This window comes from Monodon monoceros, unplaced genomic scaffold (assembly GCF_005190385.1).
Source record: "Monodon monoceros isolate NGI ecotype Baffin Bay Population unplaced genomic scaffold, NGI_Narwhal_1 Super_Scaffold_16, whole genome shotgun sequence".
In the NCBI taxonomy this organism is placed as follows: domain Eukaryota; kingdom Metazoa; phylum Chordata; class Mammalia; order Artiodactyla; family Monodontidae; genus Monodon; species Monodon monoceros.
In genome coordinates this window covers 43,558,004-43,585,746 of record NW_021703772.1, presented here as the reverse complement: position 1 = coordinate 43,585,746, position 27,743 = coordinate 43,558,004, and the positions used below count along the sequence as shown (strand labels likewise).

At 36.3% G+C, this 27,743-nt stretch overlaps 1 protein-coding gene and 1 long non-coding RNA gene across 4 annotated transcripts in view; one reads left to right on the top strand and one right to left on the bottom strand.

Moving 5' to 3' along the window:
• The window catches only part of NAB1 (NGFI-A binding protein 1), a 45,285-nt gene extending 22,460 nt beyond the window's left edge, over positions 1–22,825 (top strand). For all 3 annotated transcript variants that reach the window (XM_029225119.1, XM_029225120.1, XM_029225121.1), the window contains 6 exons: positions 4–137; positions 2,543–2,594; positions 14,022–14,111; positions 16,368–16,530; positions 18,630–18,746; positions 20,304–22,825. In XM_029225119.1, the coding sequence (XP_029080952.1) occupies positions 4–137; positions 2,543–2,594; positions 14,022–14,111; positions 16,368–16,530; positions 18,630–18,746; positions 20,304–20,392 (645 nt within the window). In that variant the 3' untranslated portion in view covers positions 20,393–22,825. The remainder of the gene's footprint in view (positions 1–3; positions 138–2,542; positions 2,595–14,021; positions 14,112–16,367; positions 16,531–18,629; positions 18,747–20,303) is intronic.
• LOC114896774 overlaps positions 1–27,743 on the bottom strand; it is a 115,119-nt gene that overhangs the window by 18,674 nt on the left and 68,702 nt on the right. The gene's annotated exons all lie outside the window — the stretch shown is intronic.

Sequence of the window (27,743 nt, the reverse complement as noted above, 5' to 3'; positions counted from 1 at the left end):
CAGCTCACTGTTAATGAAGCGGCTGCTCAGCTTTGTGTGAAGGATAACGCTCTACTGACAAGAAGAGATGAACTTTTTGCCCTGGCTAGGCAGATTTCTCGAGAAGTCACCTATAAATATACTTACAGAACCACCAAGTAAGTGTTTAACTAATTGGCAGTATTTTTGCATTGTTTGTTAGAAGTAGAGCTTGAAACACCATCCGTTGATAGAATATAAGCATATCTGAAAAAGTTGAAGTGTGATTATAGTTCTATAAGATTAAACAGTGAAGTGACTTTTCAAAACATTATTGCTGAAGTGGTTTTCATTGATTTGTTTAATCCTCTTTTATTGTCTTTTGAAAGATAGTTCCCTAGGACTATAGCATTGGTTTGGTGTGGTTCTCGACATTCTTCTCTCACACAGATGCTTTCTTTGGTTTTGAGTGTGATGATGGGATTTAGTTAGTCATCATTTATAGACCTATTTGTATACCCTACCAACTACATGAACTTGTTGAACTCTCTGTGGAAGCAACGTGTTTCCTTTTGCAAGGTGTCTGCGATCTAATGAGATTAGCTGAATAGATAAAAAGACTCCACTGCCCAGTATTAAAGGAAAATTGGAAAATACTAGGTTACTAGCAAGGGCAATATGGAACATGTGTTTGAAATAAAAAACCCCATGTTGAAAAGCAGTGGTGATTTTAAAATTTAATGTAAACATACCTTATTATTCTTCATCTTATCCTCACTTGAAGCCTAAGCATTGTCTGTAGATAGCAGACCATTTTGATTTTGTTCACTTATTCCACATGGACCCTGATTTCCAGTGCACCATCGGTTGTGCTTGCCACTGCTTCTTGGAGGAGATGCATTAGTGTGACTGAGTGTGTGTTAAAAAAAAAAACAAAACACATCCTGAGCACCCTTTCCAGCTCTAATAAATCACATTTTCTGGGGATGGAGCCTTAGAGTCCAAACATTCACAAGCATCTCCTATGATTCTTGTGTATATTCAAGTTTGAAAACCACCGATACAGGCACTTGATGTCATCACCATTATTTTCCCCAGCTCACAGCAGCTTTGTTGTCTGTCCTATCTCAAGAGCCCATATACTTACAAACTGGGAACAAGTAAAATTATGCAAAATAAATGAACAGGATAAGAGTACACAGCAATATTATAGGATTATTTACAAGATTCTTTTTGAGTTGAGTGATCAAGAGCTGATTTTTATGACTTTGTTTTCTTCACTGTATTATACAATATTTTCTTTCTGACTGCTTTACTTAAATAATTTTCTTTAATCAAAGCAGTACGTGTACATGATTTATGAAGTCACATAGTACACAAGGCTTATCACGAAACTCAGCGGTTCCCCTGCTCCATCCCCCTTCTTTCTGAATACTGCGACCCAGAGGCGACTGCTTTCAACAGCTTTTAGTTATTTTTTGTAGTGTTTATTTACATTTATATGTTTTTAAAGTTAAATCATTTTAAAATACACAAGACTTTCACATTATTTATAAGCCAAAACTATGTATAAAGCTAATGCAAAAAAGTTGCACTCTCATTTCTGTCTCTTTTTACTCTGTTCCTCTTCTCATTGTAGGTAGTTTTTATTAATTTCTTTTTCATCCTTCTAGTGTTTGTTTATGCACATGTAAATATATATGTTTTCTCACTTATACCTTTTTTTGAAAAAACAATAAGTAGCATGTGTCTATATTATTCTGTATTTTGCTTTTAGTTTAACGTGTCTTGGAGATCTTGCTATATTAGTACATATACATCTTCCTCATTATTTTATACAGCTGCATGATACTGCCTTGTGTGGATATACCATGATTCATTTAACTAGTCCCCTGTTGATGGATACTTGAGTTGTTTCTAGTCTTTTGCCGTTATAAGTAATACCACAGTAAATAACATCATACATATCATATTTTGTTGATTCTGAGGTGTATTTTTCCACATTTTAACATCTTGCAAGTTGAGGTATAACTTAAAATTTATGACTTGCCATCGTTTAATTGGCAGTTATATTTCATGTATATGTAGGTGCTTCTGTGGGAGAGATTCCCAGCAGAGGGATCCCTAGGTCCAGGGAAAATGCATTTATAGTTCTGATAGACAAAATGCATTTTAATCTCATGTAGCCTTAAGCATTTGTCTTAAATGGCCATTTTTTTTTCATTTTATCCTAAATTATACTGATCCATGAAGGGTGTCATGGAATACAGTCCTCCTTGATTTTTTTCCTTTTTCACTATGTGGTACTCATTAATACTCATTGAGTACTTTCTGTGTGAGGCATTCTTAGGTAGTGTGCAATAATTTTAAAATGTGTAATATAACTGTGTCTGCCTATTTCCCCAACGTTAATTTAGAAATGATAAAAAGTCTCTTTTTCACTATTTTAATGTTCATTATGAAGTCTTATTTCTGGTGGCAGGGCTCCAGGGTTATATGTTTTGGTGGAAGCTTATAGATTGAGGTGCCTTTAGAAAAAATTTGTTACCTTCTCAAGTTTTTCTCTCTCCCCCATTCCCCTCAGATCAAAATGTGGAGAAAGAGATGAATTATCCCCGAAGAGAATTAAAGTGGAGGTATGATTATGTATTATATTTTCTTATGCTAATAATGTTTGCTTACTAGTTCAAACTAAAAAAAAAGAATGGTCCCATCAACTAGTGAGAAAATGTGAATTGTAGAATCTTAAACATTATATAGAATTTGGTTGCTTTGAAGTATCTATAGTAATTTGAACTAAGATACTCAGAAAGTTCTTAGAAGGAAACAACAATGATAAGCTTGATGTCCAGTCAGTTTATCAAGGGTTGATTTGTAAATAGATGTTTCTTACAGATTTAAAACTCTTTACTGGTTAAACTATTCCTTTTATAATTTTATTTACATCATTAGTCATCTTATCAAATAGACTGAGAGGAGCTAAGGTTTAATTTCTTTATATTAAATATCTGAGAGAAGTGACAATTTAGTAGCTGCAAGTTATGGGGACTTTACTGTAATTAAAAGCCTCTTTTAGGGGATCATGGTTGAGGCAGTCCTTCTGATTTCAGACCTGCGAGTCGTAAGGTGAGTTGAGCAAGAAAAATGTGTTTTTCTTAGGGCTGTCAGAACTGGTTTCAGAATGACTGCTCCTTAATTTGGATTGAATACTTTTTTAAAGGCCAGTCTGCAACAGAGCAGAAATTTGAAGTCAGGAAACTCCTTCCTTTTTTTCTTGGGCGGGGGATAGCGGTCGGTGCTCTTAGCCATTCATTATTTAATTTCAAGTTAAAGAAAACAAGCTGTGTTTAACTACCCTAAATTTCCATCATCAAATTATTCTTACTAGTAATTTGTTAGTAGCATCTGTTTGTATGTAATAATCTTTCATTTATACCAAAGCCAGAGTTAATCTTTTAAAAACATAAATCCCTTTTCTTGCTTCAGTCTTTCCAGTGGCTTTCTACTGTGCCTAGAATAAAATCTACGCTTTTTCCTGAGGCATCTAAGACCCTGCATGATCTGACTCTGGCTTGCATCTCTAACCTCATCTGCTACCACACTTCCCCATTCTTACTGCGTCCCAGCTCCACTGACTGACTTTCTATTCCTGGAACACGTCAAACTCATTTGTGCCTCAGCCCTCTCTGTTTGTTCCTCCGCTGTAGATCTTTCTGTAGATCTTCACATGGCTTCAGCTCATAGCAGAGAGTTTTCTCTGACTTCCCTGCTTCCCTTTCTAAAGAGGCACTCTTACCCCAACATCACATTAAGGCTCTTTGTCCTGGCTTGTTTTGTTTTCATAGCACTTACCAGTTTCTGAAACTATTATATATTTATTTTTATTATTGGCCTGCCCCATTAGATGACAATAGAGCTCTTATCTGTCTATCCACTGCTTTTACTTAGTTTATAATAGTGCCTTGCACTTAATAGAACTTAATAAAATCTGTTAGGTGAAATGATGAATGGCCATGGGTAAACATCTTTGACTTCTGAAAGCTTTAGCCCCAAGCAGTGGTTCTCAAAGAAGAGAAAAATGTTGTCCAAAACGAGCACCTTTTTAAAAATTGTGTTTATATTTGTAATCTATCTCACTGTTAGCTCTGGAATAATGTAATCTATCTCACTGTTCGCTCTGGAATAATGTTCAGATACCACTCAGAAAATTTATTGAAATGATCTAAGGCCATTGAAAGAGCTAACTAGTGAAATAGTTTTCTCCTGTTGCATCTCAAGATAATAAGTAAGAGAGTATCCCTGTGGATTTAGCTGTTAGTGACTCTACCACTGAAAGGGAAATTGGATAAACAAAGAAACTGCTAAAAGGCATGTGCCATTGGAGGATTTAGAGGAAAGAAGGTACAAAACCTACCCAATGTCCAGTAAAGGCAGGCAGCTACTAGGTTAGAAATTACGTCCGCCTCTCTTTCTCACCATTGGCTCTCCATGTCATCATGACTCAAGCTGTTCTCACATTTAAGCCCTGGTTTATCTAGCTTCAGAGGTCACTAGTGAACATTGAAGTTTGAAATCATGAATCTCACGGACTCTTGGAGCTATAGTGTTTTCTTGTTAGGCTGTGTTGATAAGTCTTTCTGACCCTCTCAATGGCCCTGATCTGAAATGTAAACAAGTTGTTTCTTGTATCCAGTTACAGTGTTGTGAGTTTCTTTTTAGGAGCTCACAATGTTAGGTTATAGCGTTAGATGTGACCCTTCTAGTCCTTTATATTCCACTAGAGATAATTGAATTATAGTTCTATATGATTGGTTTGTTACTTTAATAGACATCACAAAGCCATTTGAACAGTTGCAGATTTAGAATTAAGATAATCAGTGATTCCTTTTTCTGTGAATAACAATTCTAACCTTTCCTAAATAGACAAGTGACTAATCAACCCCAGTTGTCTGTAAATGTTCTTATACTAAACTCTTGATTTTGTTTCCCAGAAATGAATAGCGACTTTAGCTTTGAATTTAGGACAGTAGTTTACTTTTGTTGGTTTGTTTTAATTTTGTCTTGTTTTTGCTTAGTTTTTTAAAAAGTTTGTGTTTTGCAGAGCATCAGTTATCTGCAAAATGTGTGTGTTATACATGTGTGTATACCTACACATGTATATAGTGTATTGTGTAATCCTTTGCAAAATACACAGTATTGGCATAAATGCTGTCTAAATTCCCTTGTGGTATACTCTAAGTCAAATTCGAGATACTGGAGCTGTTCATTTGGTTGTGGAAGCTGATACTGAGGTAGTTAGTATTGGTCGTATAGGGTTACTACTCCCCTAAGAAGATTTTTCACCAAGCGTTAGTGCTTTATTTATGTCTACCTTCTGTGTGTCTACTGGGGAGGAGGAGAATTTCTGGCATGAGGAGAGATTAGAGGAGGCTTTATTGAGGAGATACCATCTGAGCTGGGTTTTAAAAGAAGGATAGGATTTCAGAAGGTAGGGATGTGGGGTGGAGGGCGGAGGGGAGTTGCAAAGAAAGACTAGCATGGGCAAAGACACAGAGGTAAGAAAATACTCTGTGTGTTTAGAGAACAATGAGACCAGTTTGTCCAGAATATGTGGCTGACACAAAAGACAGTCATAAGTAAAACTACAAAGATTTTAGAATTCTTTGAACATACTGTTTGTCTTATTTGATTATTTGTTTTGTGATTCTTAGCTTATTAACTCTCTATTAAGAAAAAGTAATATAAAAATAAACTTAACCCATTGTAAAGCAGTATAAGATTCCTAATTACTAGGCTCAAATTAATGAGTCCTTTTTTCTCTTCCTTTTCATCTTTATTTTTCCAAAATCCTTAACAGCAACCAATGAGCATACATGCCAAGTTGCTAAGTTTTTTCAATCTTAAAAAGATCATTTTTAAGATCAGAGAACAAAAAGAAATGTCATGTCCAGTAGATGAAATAGAAATAACTCAAAAGAGACGTGTAAAGGAAAGAGAAACGTTTTCTTGTATGCCGTTTTCAGTGCATGAGTATACACTAAAAAAAATAAGTGATTTGTTCAAGCTCAGTAGTTGTTTACTTATTGCTAAATGATGTATTTTCCTGATGTTTGTGAAGGGTTGGGTGGAATGAAATGTTAAAATCCTTGTCTTATTTTTCTCCTCTTATATAGTAGGTTGTTCCTGCCCTAAGGATAGTTAACTATTTATTTGATTGTCATTGTTGTTGTCGTTGTTTAATATCAGTATATATGTTGTGAAGTACTCAGGATAATCTCTTGTCCTTGAATAGTGCTCCTTCCTACAGGGCATGTAAGACATTAAAAGACATAGAGATTTTGAACTTTATAGTTCCTAGAATATATGAGATAGTCACAGAGGAAAAAGCCTGCTAACTTCGGGAGGCCTTATTAGGGTAGCCTGTCATTTGGAATGCAGCCTCTAAGGAAAGCCTCTTTAGCCCTATATGTCAGTACGTGAGGTTTGGGAATATCCTGCTGAGGCTAGATGAATAGCTTGTCCACCTGGAATACAACCTTCTGTGTGAATCTGCTTTCAGCTAAACTGCAAATGGATTATGCCTATTCTTTTCTTTTTGATCAGAGGCCTCAAATCCAGCTCTGGGTCAGTTGTAGAAATAACTGTTTTGTTTTTTTTTTAAATAACCGTTTTTATTGAACCTGTTGTATGCCTGTCCCTGCTAGGCATTTGAAATTATCACAGACCTTGTCTACTCTATATGGAGGCTTTATGATTTCCATTTACAGCCAAGGAGAGACTCAGAAAGGGCTTGGTAACCTGCCCAACTTTCCACATTGCAGTGGCAGAGCCAGGGCTTCAAATCTAGGTCTGACTTCTAAACTTCAAAGCAATACCACTCTCCTGGGTGCTAATGAGCATTCACAAAGCATCTTAGGTGTGAAAAACGCTATCCAGATTATACCTTTCCTCCTGCTAGTATGGTAAGAAGGGCAAAGTGTGCACAGGATTGGTAGTCTTTGAAGAAGGGGGAAAGAATCACAGTTATTTTCTAATGCAAGGAAGTTTAACAATTATACTTTTTTTTTTTTTTTTTTTTTTTTTTTGTGGTACGCGGGCCTCTCACTGTTGTGGCCTCTCCCGTTGCGGAGCACAGGCTCCGGACGCGCAGGCTCAGCGGCCATGGCTCACGGGCCCAGCCGCTCCGCGGCATGTGGGATCTTCCCGGACCGGGGCACGAACCCGTGTCCCCTGCATTGGCAGGCGGACTCTCAACCACTGCGCCACCAGGGAAGCCCAACGATTATACATTTTGAGTAGAAAATTTAACAATATAAGTGACAAAATGTATTTAAATATAAGATATCACCATTTGACATTTTTTACAATGAAGCAAAACAGTTTGTTGGGAAGGTAAACAGTAAATCAAGAAAAATTAGTTTGACTTATTTATACTCTACCTGTGACAGAATATATTTAAGATGGCTTGACTACTAAAGGAGATGAAAAATCAAGAGCCAAAGTCCCTGGCTCTCTTGTCTTCCTCTCAGTTTTTTTAAAATTAGTTATAAGTGGATTCAGTTGATATTTTTTCTTTTTCATCAAGAACATCTCCTATGAATAAACCCTGTCATTGCCTCCAGTATAATAAGTATTAAAAGAGAGGAAGGATGTGTAAAACAACCAGTCTCAGCCCTGGCGATGGTAGTTGACTAAATGGACGGTTACTGTTCATTTCTCGTCTGTCAGTTTTCTTCGTTTACTGAAATTGTTGGAGACTAGGTAAAGAGATGAGAGGTGACAGCATTCTTCATCCTGTGTGGGCTGGGAATGCAAAGCAATCAGAGATAACTGGATGAAAGAAATGAAGTTTGTTAATAGAGACCAGAAAGTCAGAGAATCGGGGCTTGAAAAAGAAAGACTTAGAGGAAACATCTGCTAGCAGTTCCAGTGGGTTGGGGGTGGCAGAGTGAGGAAGGGGGAGGGAAGAGGGTCAGAATACCCACCTACGCTGTTACTAAGCTTGTTGAAAAGAAAGCTGGTCTAATTTGATGTAGACTCTTCCCCTCTGGATCAGAAAAACAGAAGCATTACAATCTGCTATTCATATAGAAAGTGTGAGTAGAGAAAGGGAAAATGCACGTGTGAGGCCGAGAACATCTGTTGGAACAAGTTGTTTTAAAGATAGCTAAGCAGTGGTTTTAAAGCAACTTGATAGTGTTTGGTGGAAAGGATGAGGAGGAATGGGGGTGGAGACCAATGCGATGAGAGTAATTAGGTCATGAACAGCATCCCACCCTATATCTTTTATTTTCTCAGTGCTTAGACTCAGAGTCTCGTAAGGGAACACTGTGATTAATGGCAGCAGCCAAGAATATGACAAGAAGATAAATTGCTCATAGCATGGTACAACTGGTTCCTGGGAAAAAAGGCTTCAGAGACATATCAAAAGAGTCCTGTAGCAAACATAGTGTGAAAGAGACCATTTTCTTGGGAATGTTCTCACTTTTATTTCTAAGTCATATATTTTGGGGTCCAACCTACTTTATATGTCATGAAGTGATAGCTGCTTAGTCCAGCAGTCTTCCCATCCACGACGAACTGTCAGAGATTGAGAGAAAATCGGAATAGTAATGTTCCCAGTTGCAGAGAGACCACTGATCTGTGTTATTTATTTCTTATTGCATGCTTGTATTTCTCTTTATTAATGATGGAGCAGTGTCCATTTTCTAAAAACTTTCGCATGTAGAGCTTGAAGTTCCCCCTTCCAGCTTTTCAATATTCTCATGGTTAATAATCCTAATAATGGTGCCACCATATATTTGTATAGCAGTGTATACTTTTTCAAGCTTTATTATTTGCATTACTTTATTTAATCCCCACAAATCTCCATTGGGCAGTTAAGCTGTGTTTTAATCTCCATTTAAAAACTGGGAACACTGGAAATAATGAGGTTAACTTTCTTGCCTGAGATTACACTTCTGGTTCCTAACATGAGAAGATTAGATCACTCCTTTCTCCTTCTGCAAGCTCCATCAAAGATAATATTGAGATATTCGAGCTCCTGGGGGTTCTGGCCTGGGCTCACTCCACTCAGGGCCTGATGGGCTGGAACTCTCCAGCCCTGACCTTACCCCAGGTTCCAGAGTCAGTGCATCTGCCTACCGGAGGTCTCACCAGCAGCAGATCAGACTCAATATGTCCCCAACGAAATTCATCAACTTTCTGCTCTCTCCTCAAACCTCCTGGTCTTGAATTTCTGATTCTAGTGAATGTTATCATCAAACTCCCAGTTGCCTAAGCCATATCTCAGGAATTCATGTATTTCTCTGTTGCATCTGCCATTGTGTGGGACTAGGCCACTAGTCTCTGTCTTCACTACAGCCCTCTAACCACCATCCTGGACCCCCCTACCCCAGTACATTATCCCCATCTCATTCTGATTGGGTTTTCTAATGCAGATCTGATTAGTCTTTTCCCTAGACCTTCAAGGACTTCTGTTTGCATTTAGGATAAAATCTAAAATTCTTAACATGACTTACAAGGCCTCATAGAATTTGGCCCTGGGTTTCCAGCTTCTCAGACCACTCCCTCTTAGTGTATTCCCTGTGTTACCTATATTACCGTATGAAGTATTTTCCACTTTCTCAAGGGTATCTTGTTCTTTTTGCCTCTAGGCCTTTATATAAAGCTGCTCTCTTTCCCTAGAGATCTCTTTTCTTTCAAGTCTCAGCCAAGACATCATGCCCTCTGGGAAGCCTTCCCTGACACAGTGACTCCCCTGTGCTCTGGATCTCTTTGTCCATTTCCCTTTCTACACTGTATTTGTCAGGAAGGCAGGAGTCATTGTATCCCCATCACTGAGTTCAGAGGATAGAACCTGTTAGGCAAACAAGATTGAGTGAATAAACAAATGTTTCTAGGTTTCCATTGTTTTTTCACTAAAATAGTTCCCCACCAATATAGTCAATATTCTCTTGGTGGTTTTAGTGTTAAATGCCTAGCTCATTCTCTAAGATATCTATACTATGTAAATATTCTCTTGGTGATTTTAGTGTTAAATGCCTAGCTCATTCTCTAAGATATCTATACTATGTAAATATTTCTAAAATTTATCTTATTCCCCCTGTATCACAGAGATATAGTAATATCACAGCATGCTATTGTTTTACTCTGATTAAATCTGGTGGCTTTTTGGGTTAACTTAATAAGTATCAGTAACAAACATTTATTGGGTTAATTTCTGCATGCCACGCATTGTGCTGAGTGTTTTTCAAGAATTTTTTGCTTCTTTAAAATTGTTGTGAAGTTAGCTGGGTACTGTGGTTATCCGCATTTTTAAAAATTTTCTTAAAGAATTTCTTTTATTTATTTAAAAATTTTTTATACAGTTTTTAAAGGTTGCTTTCCATTTAGAGTTATTATAAAATATTGGCTATATCCCTGTGTTTTACAATACATCCTTGAGTCTGTCTTATACCTGAGAGTTTGTACCTTTACTCCCCACCCCTATATTATGCCCCCACCAACTGGTAACCACTAATTTGTTCTCTATATCTATGAATCTGCTTCTTTTTTGTTATATTCACTAGTTTGTTATATTTTCTTAGATTCCACATATAAGTGATACACAGTATTTGTCTTTCTCTGTCTGACTTACTTAGCATAATGCTCTCCACATCCATCCATGTTGCTGCAAATGGCAAAATTTCATTCTTTTTTATGGCTGAGTAATATTCCATTGTATATATATATACCACATCTTCTTTATCCATTCATCTGTTGGTAGACACTTAGGTTGCTTCTATATCTTGGCAATTGTAAATAATGCTGCTATGAACATTGGGGTGCATGTATCTTTTTGAATTAGTGTTTTTGTTTCTTTCGAATATATAAGCAGGAGTGGAAGTGCTGGGTCATATGATAGTTCTATACTACAAAGCTGCAGTAATCAAAACAGTATGGTATTGGCACAAAAATAGACACACAGGTCAATGGAATAGGATAGAGAGCCCAGAAATAAACCCACACAGTTATGGCCAATTAATTTACGAGAAAGGAGGCAAGACTATACAGTGGAGAAAGACAGTCTCTTCAGTAAGTGGTGCTGGGAAAACTGGACAACTACATGTAAAAGAATGAAATCAGAACATTCTCTAACACCATATACAACAGTAAGCTCAAAATGGATTAAAGACCTAAATGTAAGACCGGATACTATAAAATTCCTAGAAGAAAACACAGGCAGAACACTCCTTGACATAAATCACAGAAATATTTTTTTTGGATCTGTCTTCTAAAGTAAAGGAAATAAAAGAAATGCCTCTACTTACTGTTGTGAGTCTCATAAAGGTGGCAACTCAAGGATTTTGTGATTTTAGCATAGGCTTTGAAGCTAATCTCTGTAGCTGTAAAATTAGGGAAACCCAGGGTTGTTTGTGTGAGGATTAAATGAGACAATATAAGTAAATTACAGAACATAGTCAGGAACTGGTTCATTGTAGGCACCTGAAAAATGATAGCTCCTCTTACTGATGTTGTTTTCTAAATCTCCTACTAGCTTACCTCACTGAACTTCAGAACTTAAATTAAAGGAGAGTTTGTTAAAGATAAAGCTGGATTTTTAGGCCTAAGTAAATTCTTAGGAGAAAAATGGAATGACTAAGAAAAGTGAACTTTTCATTTAGATTTCAAGTATATATACTTGTATAAAATTCATTCTAGCTCAGTTAATGATTATATTCTATACATTCCTCTAAGCCCAGGGTCCTTGGTCTTGTAGGGGCCTAGAAAGGTGGCTATTTTTAATAATTTAAAAAGGCTGATTGTATAACCCACCATGGAGCTACATAAGACTATTTCAAGATGTTAAATTTATTTGTTCTTGATTCTAATTATTTTATTTCATGTCTTTGGATTTTAAAAAATGGGAAATTAATTATTACCTAGGAAATGAACTTTGGTAGATGAAGTATTTGAAAACATGAGATTTGCAGTGGAGAAATAATTTTTTGAAAAGACCCCAATGGGGAAAATCTTTGAACCAGTGTTTCATATTTCAAATAAGGTACATATTTTGTTATTATTACAACTTTTTCTGCTCTGTTATTATATAACAACTTCAGTTTTTCATTATTCACCCTTTGCCACAAATATACAGCTTTATCAAACAAGGAGAGAAACGTTTTGGAAGTTAATGACAATGTCTTTGAGGGTTCCTTGAGTAGTTTTCAGTAAAGTTAGTAAAACCATGCTGTCATGATGTTTGTAGTTATAAATTTCATGTGGAGCACTAAACAGGCCAAAAAAAACCTTGATAAAATTAGTAAACGTATTTGCATATGTGTGTGTGTGTGTGTGTGTGTGTATGGTATAAAATGGAAATAATTTAAGTTGCAGTGTTGTGCAGGAGTACAGTGCCCCAAGTACACTCTACTTAATATAAGAATATACTTAGGGGCTTCGCTGGTGGCGCAGTGGTTGCGAGTCCGCCTGCTAATGCAGGGGACATGGGTTCATGCTCCGGTCCGGGAAGATCCCACATGCCGTGGAGCAGCTGTGCCCGTGAGCCATGGCCGCTGAGGCTGTGCGTCTGGAGCCTGTGCTCCACAGCGGGACAGGCCACAGCAGTGAGAGGCCTGTGTACCGCAAAAAAAAAAAAAAAAGAATATACTTACGTTTAATATAAGAATGTACTATTTAATATAAGAATACATATAAATAAGAATATATAAGAATACACACTGATACTCAGCAGTTATTGTATGCTAAAGGCAATATCTCATTTACTTTATCTCACAACAACCCTAATAGATAGGTTCTCTTATCCTTATTATTCATATGAAGGAACTAAAGTTCAGAAAGGTTAAGTTACTCATCCAGTGTCATGTAGCTAGTAAGTGGTGGTGGAATCGGAACACAAGTGCAGGTCTTTCTAATTCCAAAGCCCTATCACCTGTCCTTTGAACTGGTAAAGGAGAAATCACAAGTCAGCATGGAAGAATTCTGCAGAAATTCAGGTTGGGAATTTACTTTGGATTTTTACCACATTACATATAACAAAATAAATTCCAGATGGGATAGAGAGTTAAATTTTTAAAACAAAAGAAGCAATAAAATAAAGCTTTAGAAAACTAGAGGGTAGATTTGAGTACTTCTCAAATCTCTAAAGGAGAATGTCTTTTTGAATAGTATAGTAATAGAAGAAGTCACAAAGTAAAATATAAGTATATACAACTATAGTATACAAAATTAAAACTTTTTTTTTTTTTTTTTGCGGTACGCGGGCCTCTCACTGTTGTGGCCTCTCCTGTCGCAGAGCAACAGGCTCCGGACGCGCAGGCTCAGCGGCCATGGCTCACGGGCCCAGCCGCTCCGCGGCATGTGGGATCTTCCCAGACAGGGGCACGAACCCGTGTCCCCTGCATCGGCAGGCGGACTCTCAACCACTGCGCCACCAGGGAAGCCCTAAAAACTTTTTTGATTATCAAAACAAAAGTATAAATTGGCAACAATTAAGAAAACAACACCCAGTACTGGCAAGGAAAACTGTCATATATTGCTTATGATACAATAAAGCAATAAAGGCCCTTGAGTAACATATGTAAAGGACATAAAAATGTTCATCCCTTTGTACTAATTCTACTTCTGGGAACCTATTGTATTAGATCATCTAAACTATGGAAAATGCTGTCTCCATGAAAATATTTTTGCAGTGTTTTTCATAAAACCAAAAATAAGGCAAATAATCTAAGTGTCCAATATGAAGATAGTGATTAAACTGTCAGACCACCAGATGAAATGTTGTATAATCATTATTGTCAATGATCATAAAATCTATGTTCCAGTGTAAAACACTGTGGATGTATAAACTTTTAATCTTTTTCATTTATGTTTTTATTGAGGTTACAACTGTAGAAATAAGGTAATTGTACCTTGAGAGACTGAAATCAAGTATTGTACATTAAAATCTTAATCATGATTATTCAGGTAATAGGATTAAGGTGGATTTCTTTACTTCATTTTCTGAGTTTTTGATAATATGGTTATTTTAAAGTAAAAAGGACATATTCTTTGACCCACAGGATGGGTTTCCAGATTTCCAGGACTCTGTGCAGACACTCTTCCAGCAGGCTAAAGCTAAGAGTGAGGAACTCGCTGCTCTTAGTTCACAGGTAACGTCAACCACCAGTTACTATTTCATAACAGCATCTGTAGGTTAAAAAATAAATGGCTGCTTCGACTAGCTTCAGTTTTAAATTCAGTTTCATCCAAAGACTGAATTTATTTCTGGTTGTTTTTACGATGTCACCTGATCCACAGCTGTTATCAGTGAGATAGCAGTATCAGCTAGGTTTAGTTTGCTTTGTGAGCAGAACCCGACATCTGCTACTTATTTATTCTTTGAAGTTTTGTAAGAATTAATACAGATTCTCTACTTAAGAAAGAAGCAACTTGATACCAGGAAAACAGCCATGTTGATTATGTGTGTAATACAACTCTGAGATAAAATAGTTCTAGTTCTCAATAATATACTAATAGTCAACATTGTAACTATTGTTGAATCATTTCAATTCATGTATAATGAAAAGTTAATTAATATGTAGCTTCAGGTGCTTTTGCTGCTAAGTTATTTAATCGTGTACACAGAAACTAACATTTTAAAAAGTCATTTTTGCCTTTTAGAAAGTACTGTAAGTTTTATTCCTGTAGATCTTCTCACTAGTGACTGCTTTTGGTCAGATTTAGTAGTGCCAAGTTTTGTGTTTTCAGGTTAAGAGGATGAAAAATACATTTCCCCCTCAGAAATCTTATTGAAATTTTATTAATTAATTAGTTACAAATTTAAATGAATTGAAGTTATGGTTCCTTTTGATCTCGTTTATTTATTTATTTATTTATTTATTATTTATTTATTTATAACATCTTTATTGGAGTATAATTGCTTTACAATGGTGTGTTAGTTTCTGCTTTATAACAAAGTGAATCAGCTATATATATACATATATCCCCATATCTCCTCCCTCTTGCGTCTCCCTCCAACCCTCCCTATCCCAACCGTCTAGGTGGTCACAAAGCACCAAGCTGAACTCCCTGTGCTATGCGGCTGCTTCCCACTAGCTATCAGCTTTACATTTGGTAGTGTATATGTGTCTGTGCCACTCTCTCTCTTTGTCCCAGCTTACCCTTCCCCCTCCCCGTATCCTCAAGTCCATTCTCTACGTCTGTGTCTTTATTCCTGTCCTGGCCCTAGGTTCCTTAGAACCTTTTTTTTTTTTTTTTTAGATTCCATATGTTGGCATATGGAACACAACATTTGTGTGCCAACACACAAATACCGTTGGCATACGGTATTTGTTTTTCTCTTTCTGACTTACTTCACTCTGTATGACAGACTCTAGGTCCATCCACCTCACTACAAATAACTCAATTTCGTTTCTTTTTATGGCTGAGTAATGTTCCATTGTATGTATGTGTCACATCTTCTTTATCCATTCGTTTATTTGATTCAGAATAATAGTATAAGCTTTCATCTTTTTCTATGAGTTAATATATTTCACCTGTTGATTTTTACTACTGTGAATCAGGATTGTTTGTAACATACATATAATTTTATATAGTAGATGCCTTGTATTGCTCTTCTATATAGCATGGCAGTGATTCCTATCTGTGTATTTTGACTATTACCTCCTTGGCAGAATATCACTGCTTTGACTGTCATAGGTATTATCACACATAGGTAATTTAGAGCAGTGCATAGAGAAGGGACTTAGAGAACACATGCAGAGATAAATGTATATGTCAGCCAACTAATTGTGTACTTTAAAACATGTCTTTTTATGATGGGTTGGAAAATACTGCAGTTTCATTCCATGATGAAGGTGAAGATCCGCGTTGGCACTGATGTTTTTCTGCATAATTTGCATTGCTTAATTTTAGAGGGAGGTGTGTTTGTCTTGTTCTTCTAGACAGCCGTTTTACACCTTTTCTCCCCCAAATATACTGTCATCATATCAGAGTTTGTGTAGTGCCAGATCCTAAAATAAAAATGCCAAGACTTCGCCCTGTGTTTTAGAAGCAGTTTATAACAGATGTTGCTGTTGCTCTGAGGTTCCTTTTTTAAAAAATCTTTAAAAGGACTTGGTATCTTAGAAAACAAAGCTAAGGTTATTTTGCTTTTGAGCTAGAATGGAATTCTCTTTACAGAATTGAGCAGAAAGCTTTTCTCCTTTCGTACAAAATCTAACATTCTGTGTTTTAACATGATGATATAGACATCAGAGCATATTTATGGAACGTGTATACCACATGAAGTATGAACTAATTTTAATGACTACTAAATATATTTGCTGCAGTCTGAAATTGGCATCTTTAAACCATTAAAAAAATCTAGAATGTTTTAGTTACTTTATTTTCACTTTACTTACTAGCAGCCTGAAAAGGTGATGGCAAAGCAGATGGAGTTCCTTTGCACCCAAGCTGGCTATGACAGACTGCAGCATGCTGAAAGAAGACTGTGTGCAGGACTTTACAGGCAAAGCTCAGAAGAGCACAGCCCTAATGGCTTGACTTCTGATAACGCTGATGGACAAGGTACATCTTTAGAGTGACCCACACCTTTAGAGCCAGCTACTCTGTGCACTTCAAAGGGAAACAAAAAATTGCTGATTTTTTTTAAACTTGATATTTTATGGAGATTATTTTATAGGTTCTCTATCAAAATTAATTTTTAAATTGTCCCTTTTTCTAAAAATGAAAGAATTCTTCCTGCAAATATAACTTGTAGAGTTTTTTTTTTAACCTTATTATCCCTAAATAATAGCTGGCACATGTGATTGACATGTATTTTGTAGAGGGTGGATGGGAATGGGAGATGTAAACAGTACAGATCATTTTTCCTGAAGAAATGGATTCCACGGGAGATGTTTATCATTTTTTAACAGATTAAAACTTTGGTTTTTTTAGATTTCATAAACAGATTTGTCTGAAATTTATAACATTTGGTTCCTAAGAGAATGTGGTGACTGCTTCTAAAGTACTATGACAGAGTACAGAGATTTGAAGAGACAGTATAAGAATGGAGAGACTTGTAGAAATTTTGTCTTCTTTCAGTCTTCACATTGGCCTGTAGTCCCTATGAAAATATTTTGTGTGGTGTATACTTTGGAAATTGTTCTCTTAAACACAGGTGTAGAAAGTTTTGATTCATGAGCATTTTTACCATTTTAAAAATGATTTCATTTTTTTGTATCCACATGTGAAGAAAATCCCAAGTCATTGTCATTCACTCATTCAACAAATATTTTTTTAGTATCTCCTATGTGCCAGGCACACTTCTAGGCACTGAAAATGCAGCAGTGAATAATAAAGCTCCCTGCTCCCTTGGAGCTTGCACTTGAGTGGAGGGAGATGTATAGCATATAGGTATAGGACTAGATCCTCTAGTTTCAAATAGTGATAGTGGTTGAAGAAAAACAATTTTGTAGGACTTTTTTTTTAATGTATTATTATACTTTTTTCAGAGAGTGGTTACTGTCGTCAAAAAAATAAGATTTCTTTCTAAGTAAGAATACCATCTTAACTAGCATTCTTCAACTATAGAGTAAAACATTACACATCAGCAGATCAGAGTACTGGCAAAGAACGTTCTTCCTTTTTAAAATATTACAGAAACTTTTTAGTGGAAATCTTGTTTAACTTCTCCAGTCATCCTTGACAGTTAAGACTGGAGTTAAGGGACTTCCCTGGTGGTGCAGTGGTTAAGAATCCGCCTGCCAGTGCAGGGGACACGGGTTCGAGCCCTGGTCCGGGAAGATCCCACATGCCGTGGAGCAACTAAGCCCATGCGCCACAACTGCTGAGCCTGGGCTCTAGAGCCTGCGAGCCACAACTACTGAGGCCCTTGCGCCTGGAGCCCGTGCTCTGCAACAAGAGAAGCCACCACGAGAAGCCCGTGCACTGTAATGAAGAGTAGCCCCTACTCGCCACAACTAGAGAAAGCCCGCGCGCAACAACAAAGACCCAACACAGCCAAAAATAATTAATTAGTTAATTTTTTTTTAAAAAAGACTGGAGTTAAGATGCAAAGGATTAATAAATGATTTGATGACTCTAATTTGTGACCCCAGGATAATCCAGTGTAGGGCAACAATTTGCTAAGTATGATGGATTTAGGTTTATGATAGAGTATGATTTGGCATATGAAACCTTTTATACCATATCTGTTCTAATTATATTTTTTCGTGGATTTGCCATAGGTTTTGTTGTTGTTGTTGTTCTAGTAATGGGCAGTTGGCTTGAAGCCATCTCTGTCTCTGTAGTATTTGTTGTTATGTGGTTAGTGACCTGCCTTGGTAAAATGGTTGCACTAGTAAGAAAATGCCCCACAGAGGTGATGCATTATCTGCCAGAGCTGGAGTGCATACTGGAAATCTCAGTCTTTTCTTTAGTTTGTGATTAGCTCTTCAAAATGTCCTGGCAGAATGGTAGATCTTGAGAGTAGCATGAGTTGCCATTTTCCTCCTAAACTATTATTTTAGATATTTCTCCAGCTATTTAAATTCTTCCTGTGCCTGTCGACTTTCCTTACTTATTTCCTAAGGAGTGTTCAGGCGATCTGTGAAAACTTATTTTTAAGAAAAACCATGATGCGTCTTTAATTACTCATATTGCTTTTTTTTTCTTTTCATTAGGCGAAAGACCTTTGAACCTCCGAATGCCTAATTTACAGAACAGACAACTCCATCATTTTGTGGTGGATGGGGAGCTCAGTAGACATTACTCCAGTGAGGCCAAGTCCCACTCATCAGGTGAGAATGTGGGATGTGCGTAGAGGGAGTAATATTTGAATAAAGCGTCTTTCCATTCTAATCTCCTAACTTCCACTGTCCCCCTCCTTAAAAAAGGGTCATTACTAATGATGTTACTAGTCCGTTTTCTCCCCTTGGAAGTAACAGATTGCCATATTAATAGCCAGTCTTTTTGAGAACATGATATTCCAAAGGACTGACAGGGAAAAGCTCTTGAAGATTGAGATTATTTTGATTAGCTATTACATGAATGGTGACTTTATACACAATTCTGAACCAGATAATAAATGGCTGGTTTCAGTTATGTAATTCCCTTTTCCAGCCTTTCATAATATGAAATTGATGGACTATATGTTTGCTGTCCTGCTAAGAAAACCTTGTGTACCCAAATCTAAACTTTTCATGCAGCTGCATTTGGGGGATGATATTTGTATTTCAGAAGTAAACTGAGCTCCATAAAAGGACAAGCTGTTCCTTATTATAGTTTGGTGTTTTCATGTTTTTATCCAAGTAAAGTGAGTTATACAGACTTAAAGTTTTAGACACCAACACCATTTGAAAGAATCTGGTATCATCCAATCTTTGAGCTAAAGTAACTTTAGGAGTTACTTGAAGTCACTTGTTTCATCTGTAAAATAGAAATAATTTCTGCCTCATAGAATAGTTATGAGGATTAAACAAGATAGCCTATAGGCATTGCCTGGCTGATAGGAACTCAGTAAATGGTAGCTGCTATTTTTATTCCTCTTCTTATGCTGAATTTCTGTATAGAGAGGGAAAGTCATGAAGTGAACTGCCTAATTTCAGATAAGCTATTAATGTTGGTTACTTTTCTAGAATCCTTTTTAAAGTGTGTGTGTGTGTGTGTGTGTGTGTGTGTATCCCCCAGTATTAGTACTTCATGTAAATATTACATTTTATTGTCATTCTGTAGTATTTGTTTGAGGTTGAAATAATTATTCATGTAATTCCAAGGAATGAGTCCTGTGAAAATAGAATCTTCATTCTTTTATCCCTATTTCTCCCACCTTAAGGTTTCATGGGTAGAGAAACTTTTAAAAATAGTTCCATGTTTAAACATAGAAGTTGTTTTTCTGCCTCATGTCTTCATTGATAGTAAATATTTTAGACAATAACTTTGTTGTATACGAGTGACCAGTTTTATTTTATATATGTTATGTATCACTTTGGACCAAGCATTAAATAAAAATCAGTAGGTTCTATATGCTGTGTGCTTTATATACATTTTATGATTTAAGTCTCATATCACCCTGTGTAGATACTATCCCCATTTTATAGGTGAAGACACTAAGGCTTAGAGAGGTGTGTAACTTGCCCAGAGATGTATACAGCTAGTAATTGGCAGAAATGGAATATAAATCCAGAATCCAAACTCTTAACCTCAACTCTGTAAACATAAAAATTTTATATGGAATTGCAGAGTCATGAATAATTGATACTGCTTGCTTTGGAGTTTGGGGGTTTGTTTTTAAGTTTGTTTTTTTGTGACCATTGATTTAAAATATCAATACATTTTGTGTTTCTCTTTTTATACAGAGAGCCTGGGGATTTTAAAAGACTACCCTCACTCAGCTTTTACTTTAGAAAAGAAAGTCATCAAAACAGAGCCTGAAGATTCAAGATAGCTATGATTCTCCCACTGTTCTCTGGAAATGGCATCAGATTTAAGGATAATGCTCCATCATAGAAATAAGCCTTAATAACCAATGTTGCCTCATTCAGCACAAACAGATTTCATAGCCAAAGCTTAAGGACTGATAGAGTAATCAGTGGAAACCAGGAAGACAAAACTACAGCCACAAAAGAAAATTAAGAGAATGTTACAATCTGTAACAGAAATACTGATCCACATTCCTCTGTAAGTCATTTTATGTGGAACGGCTTACAAATTAATATTGTAAGCATTAATTATTTAAGAATGTACAATGTATTTGTATAATTTATAGAAGTAAAATCTAGATGTTGAGACCTGTTTGGGCCAATAGGTGTGGATACAGTTTATCTTACTTGAAATTTCATTGTCTACTTTAAGTGTGTTTTGTGTAAATATTGTATGTCAGAGTTTAGAATCTTTGCAGTCATAAAAAAGAAAGTTTAAGTGATGTAGTTATTGGCAAAGTTGTAATGACTTTGGAAAAATGGAAAGCAAATACTCAATTTAAGTCAGGAAAATGTTGTAGATTTAATATCTGATAAAACTGATTTTGTTTAATAGGAAATGTGTCATTTCATAGTAGTCACATGTCATTTTTACTGGCTTAATTAGGCACATAGTTAATAAATACTGGAGTAAGGTCAAAAAAATGAGCAATAGAGTAGAAAAACCTCTCTTACCTAGTTGACCCAGGTTGCATTTTATGATAGCTACTTAAGGTATAACAAAAATAGGAAGCTATTAGTTGGACAGAGAACTAGAAACAAGTGGACAGATGTGTAAAAGCCTTGACTTAAAATTATTATTTCAGAATGTGTTATATAGATTAAGACATAGTAAGTTAACCCTAAATGTGATAAGGATGGTGACTGTTAACAAAGGCTATAATATATAGTAGAGTAAGTACTGTTTTATATCCAGAAATTCTTCTCTACGCACCAGAGTCAGAGAAGCTAGATGGCTCTCCCTGGGGAATGTCTTCCCATGCAGACCATCACAAGTTTAGACAATCAGTGCATCCACATTTGCAGGCATATTTCTATGGAGGTTTAGTTGACACATATTATTTATTTTACAATTTCATTTTCATATACTTTTCAGATTTATGAATGCAGTTTTTTCTTAAAACTCATTTTAACTTGAAAATCTGTTTTAATTCCCCCTATTTAATTAATGGGTTGTATGCCTATATATGAGGGTGTGCTTAAATGTTAATAACATACTTGCATACTTACTAGAATTTCACATTGGAATCCATAGGGAAAAACAAATACTGCTTCTACCAATTTACATTTTTTCTGTTGGTTTAAGAGAAGATGTTTGCCAGCTTTACCTACTTCCTTCAGATTCATCTAAACCCAGATATTGCTGAGAAGAGTGTATTGACTTGGAATATGTGTTTTTTGTGTTGTTTTCGGTTCTGCTCTAGGTCATAACTATGTAAAAAATATTAAGTTATAATCTATTATACTAAAATTCATCAGCCAAATGTTAGATGAAACGTCTGCACTGTAGTCTCTGATCACTGTCACATATATAATTCCTTTTTCATTTTGATTTGTAGAATAGCTTTACAGTAGAAACACCAGTAAACAACTTTTATACTATTAAAAGGCTTTTTTTCCTTCCTAAATGTTTTAATTGTACCATAGTGTTTTGCCCACCGAAGAAGCTTTTTATGGACTTTGCAACTTTGTTGCTAGCTTGAGGTTGATTATTGTGATTGTATTGTTCACTGTGCATAGAAATAGTATGAATACGATTTACATAGATTGTTCAGTTTTTAATATTAGCCATAGAACTGGTTAGTATCTCAGTAGTTTCATGAAACGTTTCCTGTATTCTAATCTATTTTGAGAAATTCTGTGGGTTTTTTTTAATTGTGTCTTATGGTTCAAGTTTGTAGATTTTAATAAGCAAAAATTTTTAAAGATGTGGTAATCTTACAACTAATATTTGTCTGTCTTTCATGACCGCACAAACTGCATCTTTAAATCCATAAATAAGTTTCCTTAAGTATCATACTTTTCTGGTCTTTCATGCTTAGTGATAAGGGGGAAGCACAAGAAAAATTTCAGTAGAATACAGTTTTTATTTTGTAAACACTAATGTATTAAACTTGCTATACATTGAAGCAAATAATATATATTTTTATTTGAATTGTATATATGAATTGGATGTTATAACTAGTTGATTTTTTTCATTGTGTTAGAGGTATTTTCACTGAACAAGGTCAATTGGTTACCTCAGTATTACAACCAATATAGTCCAAGGGACCATTTCTCCCCAAGTCTGTTTTGTACTTTATTACGTGAAGTCTGCGTTTCTGTGACTATTAAAGCTGTTGGTGACGTGGGATGAGTGCAGTTGCTTCCTGTGGCAATAAAGACTTTGTGTGCCTCACGTACCTCTGTTTATAGAGCTTTCTGCATAGCACTCCTCACAGTAGTATTAGCCTACCTGTCTCCCCTCTCTCATTTGGTCTGGGCTTGAGTGTTAGGGGCCAGGGGCTTATTATACCTTAAGACTAAATATTATTGTCAGCTACCTTCATTTTTATAAAGTTATTTGGCAGACAGGTACTCTGGTCTGTCAGAGAGAGAATTTGGTTTATTTTGTTCTCACCTAAGAGAATGTTACATTTTGAAAACTACCCACCATGTCTAACCAACTAAATTAATAAATAAAAGGGGGAACATTAGGATTTAACATTCATGATATGCTAATATTTGCAAAGTCTTAATGTGATTTGGTCTCAGTATTAAGTGCTAATTATATGAAATTCAACTAACCTGTGGTAGAGAATTAGCAGACGCTTTGCAACAAAATTGTAATTGATGAGTTTGGTAGATGAATAAAGAGCTTCAGTGCTGAGCCACACACTCAGGTGAGGGTGGAGGCCACAGAAGAAATATAAGACATGGTCTTTGCCCTTTGGGAACCCAATACCTAGTTGAATGGGAACTATTACCACTCAGATAAAATCCAAATTTCAGTGTGTTACAGAGGGATGAATAAGGAACTGACATTTAACTGCATTCTGTGTTCAGTAGGTATTATGGTAGTAGATACTTTACAGGTGAAAGAAAGCACATTTAGTGAGTGAGACTCGAGATCAGCCAGGACTGGAACAGTTAACAGAAAGAGATGGAGTGTGCTTATAAAGTCATAATGGTAGTACATTTCAACTTGAGGTCACTTTTTAAAAAATTATTAAGCTGAATGCTTGAAAATAATGCTTGCCATGAATAATCATTCTTTTGACAGTCCCGTTGAACCTATCAGAAGGCAGGGGGAAAAAAGTGCTTTTTCCTGTCCTTAATTAGTAAAACCACTTGGGTAAAAGCTTTAAGATTTGGTGATTATGAGCACCTAGTGTGCCTTTACAATTATAGTTGATGGTATTGAAAGACTTGAAACCTAAATAAGCATGCATGGAATTTCCTAACATATGGTCTGCTCACTTGGCTACTCAAATGTTTTAAGTATTACTGACACAGTACCCATTTTGCTGGTGACTTCACTTAATACTGCACTGAGTCTTCAAAAGAAAATCAACAAGACATTAACCTAATGAAACTAGGAGGTCTGTCTCTTATAGGAAATGAATTCAGTTAGTAAAAAGCTGAAGTTAGAATTGAGCAAACGCGTTGTGTTTGTAACAGCTTGAAGCATAAGACCAAATATGGTAGCTGCTATTTAACTAAAAACCAACTTATGGTCCAGCTGTGTGCATGGGTGGCGTTTCAGGGAATACAGGCTTATTTATTTGTTATCTGTGGGTGTTCTCATAAATGAGATTCTCAAGTGGGCCTCCAAAGTTAATAAAAGAATGATCCAATGTCCAGAAATTTGTTTTTATTGTAAATATGTTTAATCTCAAAAATCCTTCCTGTTGACTGTTTCTTTAGTGACTCTATGATTCTTATTTTACATAGGAGTGATCAAAAGCTAAATGCCAGTGTTTTTCTTACTTTCTGAGTATGCAGTAGTTAAAGCTTTAAAACCTCTTCTCTGGCCTTTGTTTCTACTGACATACGAAATTTTTTTTAAAAGGAAAAAAACACCTCTATGGTGTTTTAAATTTTTTATGCAGAGCTAATCAGAAATTTATTTTGTAAGTTCACAATCAACTGATAAAGTTAGAATCCAAAAACTTACTGTGTTTAACTTTTTAAGTTCAACATAAATCTTTTTCTAGCCATAAGTTTATTTATTTTTAAATTTTTATTATAGTTGCTTTACAACGTTGTGTTAGTTTCTACTGCACAGCAAAGTGAATCAGCTATATGTATACATCTATCCCCTCTTTTTTGGATTTCCTTCCCATTTAGGTCACCACAGAGCACTGAGTAGAGTTCCCTGTGCTATACAGTAGGTTCTCATTAGTTATCTATTTTATACATGGTATCAATAGCAATTTTAAGGGAACTATGAATAATGGTTGATTCCATTTACAAAATTGGTTAAGATCCTTTATATTTTTATTCTTTCATATTCTGCCTGTCTTCTAGGGGCCACAACATTTTGAAGTATTAAAACAATATCCTATTGAATTCTGGGTCTCCTGGTTGTATCTGTTTGGTCACAGTTTCCAAGGTTTTATTGTTCTGACAGCTAAATAATCTACTTCCAAGTATTGCTCCCAATAAGGTTAAAGGTCTATTCTCTACCAGTTCATCTTCAGTTAAAGGAAATTTTTATGACATTTTTGTAGCAATTGCATAAAACTCGCAAGAGAAATGCGAGTTCTGTGATTCATCAGAAACGAATCACAAAAAATGCTGATCTTAGTTTTATTTCAACATCAATATCAAATGTTTAGTTATGATCCTTTTTCTGTTGCCTCTAATTTTTTTTACTGTATTATACAATTGCTGTCTGTTTAAGTTTTCCAGTGTAACTTCTCAAAAGAATTGACTTCTTCACAATCTCGGAAATAGAGTTAATTGAATGCTGCCATCAAACATAATATTGCAAAATGCAGATTAAGTACGTGTAACACTGGTTTAAGATGGTAGCGCCAAACAAGTGTTACAATCAACCCAAGAATTTTTGTCATCAGCCTATTAAGAGTGACAAACTTTGTGAATTTCCTGGTAGTCCAAACAATTTGGTAATCAGCCCAGGCTAGTTTTGCTGTGGGTGAGTACCAGTGACGGTATAAGTTAGATTGTGCTTCATATTTACACATTCTGAAACCTTATGAGTCATCTTTGCATTAAAAGCTTGCACCTCATAAATTTATGCTAAAAGTGCCGTGTTCAACACCCACACACAATCCTAAGCAAATAAGGCCATTCTCATGTAACTGTCACAGACACCCTCTGCTGACAGGTCACTAAGGCTCAAGTATGTAGGAAGGTGAATAAGTAGTGCACACGTAGGTGGAATCTTAGTGGTAACGGGCTCAGCAGAGGCACTTTATAATTTTCTGAGACTACCTACCATCCTCAACTGTGAACTGTTAAGCCAAACATCTGTGGTCTAGCCCCATGCCCTGCTATTTAGTATCCTTCCCAGAAGACAAAGTGATCTTTTTGGTAGCATGTTCTCATACTGTGGGTCCTCCAGAGTCACATCATTTTAGTTATAATTCCAAAAAGGAGTACACACTTTCTACCCTCAGGTCTCTGACAACATAATGTAAGGATGTTTTCCATCAGCAGTTAAAATGGACTAGGTCATCTTTTTCCTTTCTGAAATCAGCCAGTTATTCTCTCATCAGAACATGCCCATACATTGATGAGTGAATTTCTTCTGCATGCATCAGCTAATTCTCAAATTGGAGCACATCTTTCTGAGTTTTACTTATGGGAAGACAGCTTGTGTAAAATAAGACAGACATATCACAGATATAACCAGGTACTTAACTCCAATTCTTAGAATATTAAAAAGCAATATCCACTTGTTAAAAAGATTAACATGGAAGGGGAAGTAAATTTTAGGTTACCTAACTTATTCAAAGAGAAGAAAAAAAATAATATATTGTAATATTTAAAAGTGAGGAGAGAGATCTAATTTCCCAAGATTTTAACTATTATGTATATAATAGTTTATAGGAAAAATATGTCACTTTTATGCTCCTTTATTAAAAAGACAACTAGTTCTGCTTTGCAAAGCACATGATCTAAAACAGGCTTATATTTCTAGTGACAGTTGTAGTAGTGCCATATATCAAATTTACCATTTTCTAGCACTGGGCTAACTGCTGTACGTTTAATCCTCTCTGCAACTCCAGGAGGTAATTACTATTACCCTCATTTTACAGATGAGGAAACGGAGGTCTCCAGATTAGGTAATTAGTTATCACACCCCTAGTAAGTAGTAACTTGGGCCAGTCCACTTGTTGGATGCCAGTCCCTGTGCACCCTAACCTGTCAAATTTCCTCTCAACTGAGTGGCCTATACCGTATCAATGTTTAACACAATAAACACTTTGAAATGCAGATACAGCTTAACTATACACACATATAGAAACTACTGGGCCAAGACATGGAAAGAACCTAAATGTCCCTTGACAGAGCAACGGATAAAGAAGATGTGGTGTTTATATACAATGGAATATTACTCAGCCATAAAAAAGAATGAACTAGGGCTTCCCTGGTGGCGCAGTGGTTGAGAGTCCACCTGCCGATGCAGGGGACGCGGGTTCATGCCCCGGTCCGGGAAGATCCCACATGCAGTGGAGCGGCTAGGCCCATGAGCCATGGCCACTGAGCCTGCGCGTCCAGAGCCTGTGCTCCACAATGGGAGAGGGCACAATAGTGAGAGGACCGCGTACCGCAAAAAAAAAAAAAAAAAATGAACTAATGCCATTTGCAGCAACATGGATGGACCTAGAGATTATCATACTAAGTGAAGTAAGTCAGAAAGACAAATACCATATGGTATCACTTATATGTGGAATCTAAGATACGACACAAATGGGCTTCCCTGGTGGCACAGTGGTTAAGAATCCGCCTGCCAAGGCAGGGGACACGGGTTCAAGCCCTGGTCTGGGAAGATCCCACATGCTATGGAGCAACTAAGCCTGTGCACCACAACTACTGAGCCTGCGCTCTAGAGCCCACAAGTCACAACTGCTGAAGCCCGTGTGCCTAGAGCCTGTGCTCTGCAACAAGAGAAGCCACCGCAATGAGAAGCCTGCACACTGCAATGAAGAGTAGCCCCCGCTCACCACAACTAAAGAAGCCTGTGCGCAGGAACGAAGACCCAATGCAGCCAAATAAATAAGTTTAAAACAATTAAATAAATATGACACAAATGAACATATCTACAAAACAGAAACAGACTCACAGATATAGAGAACAGATGTGTGG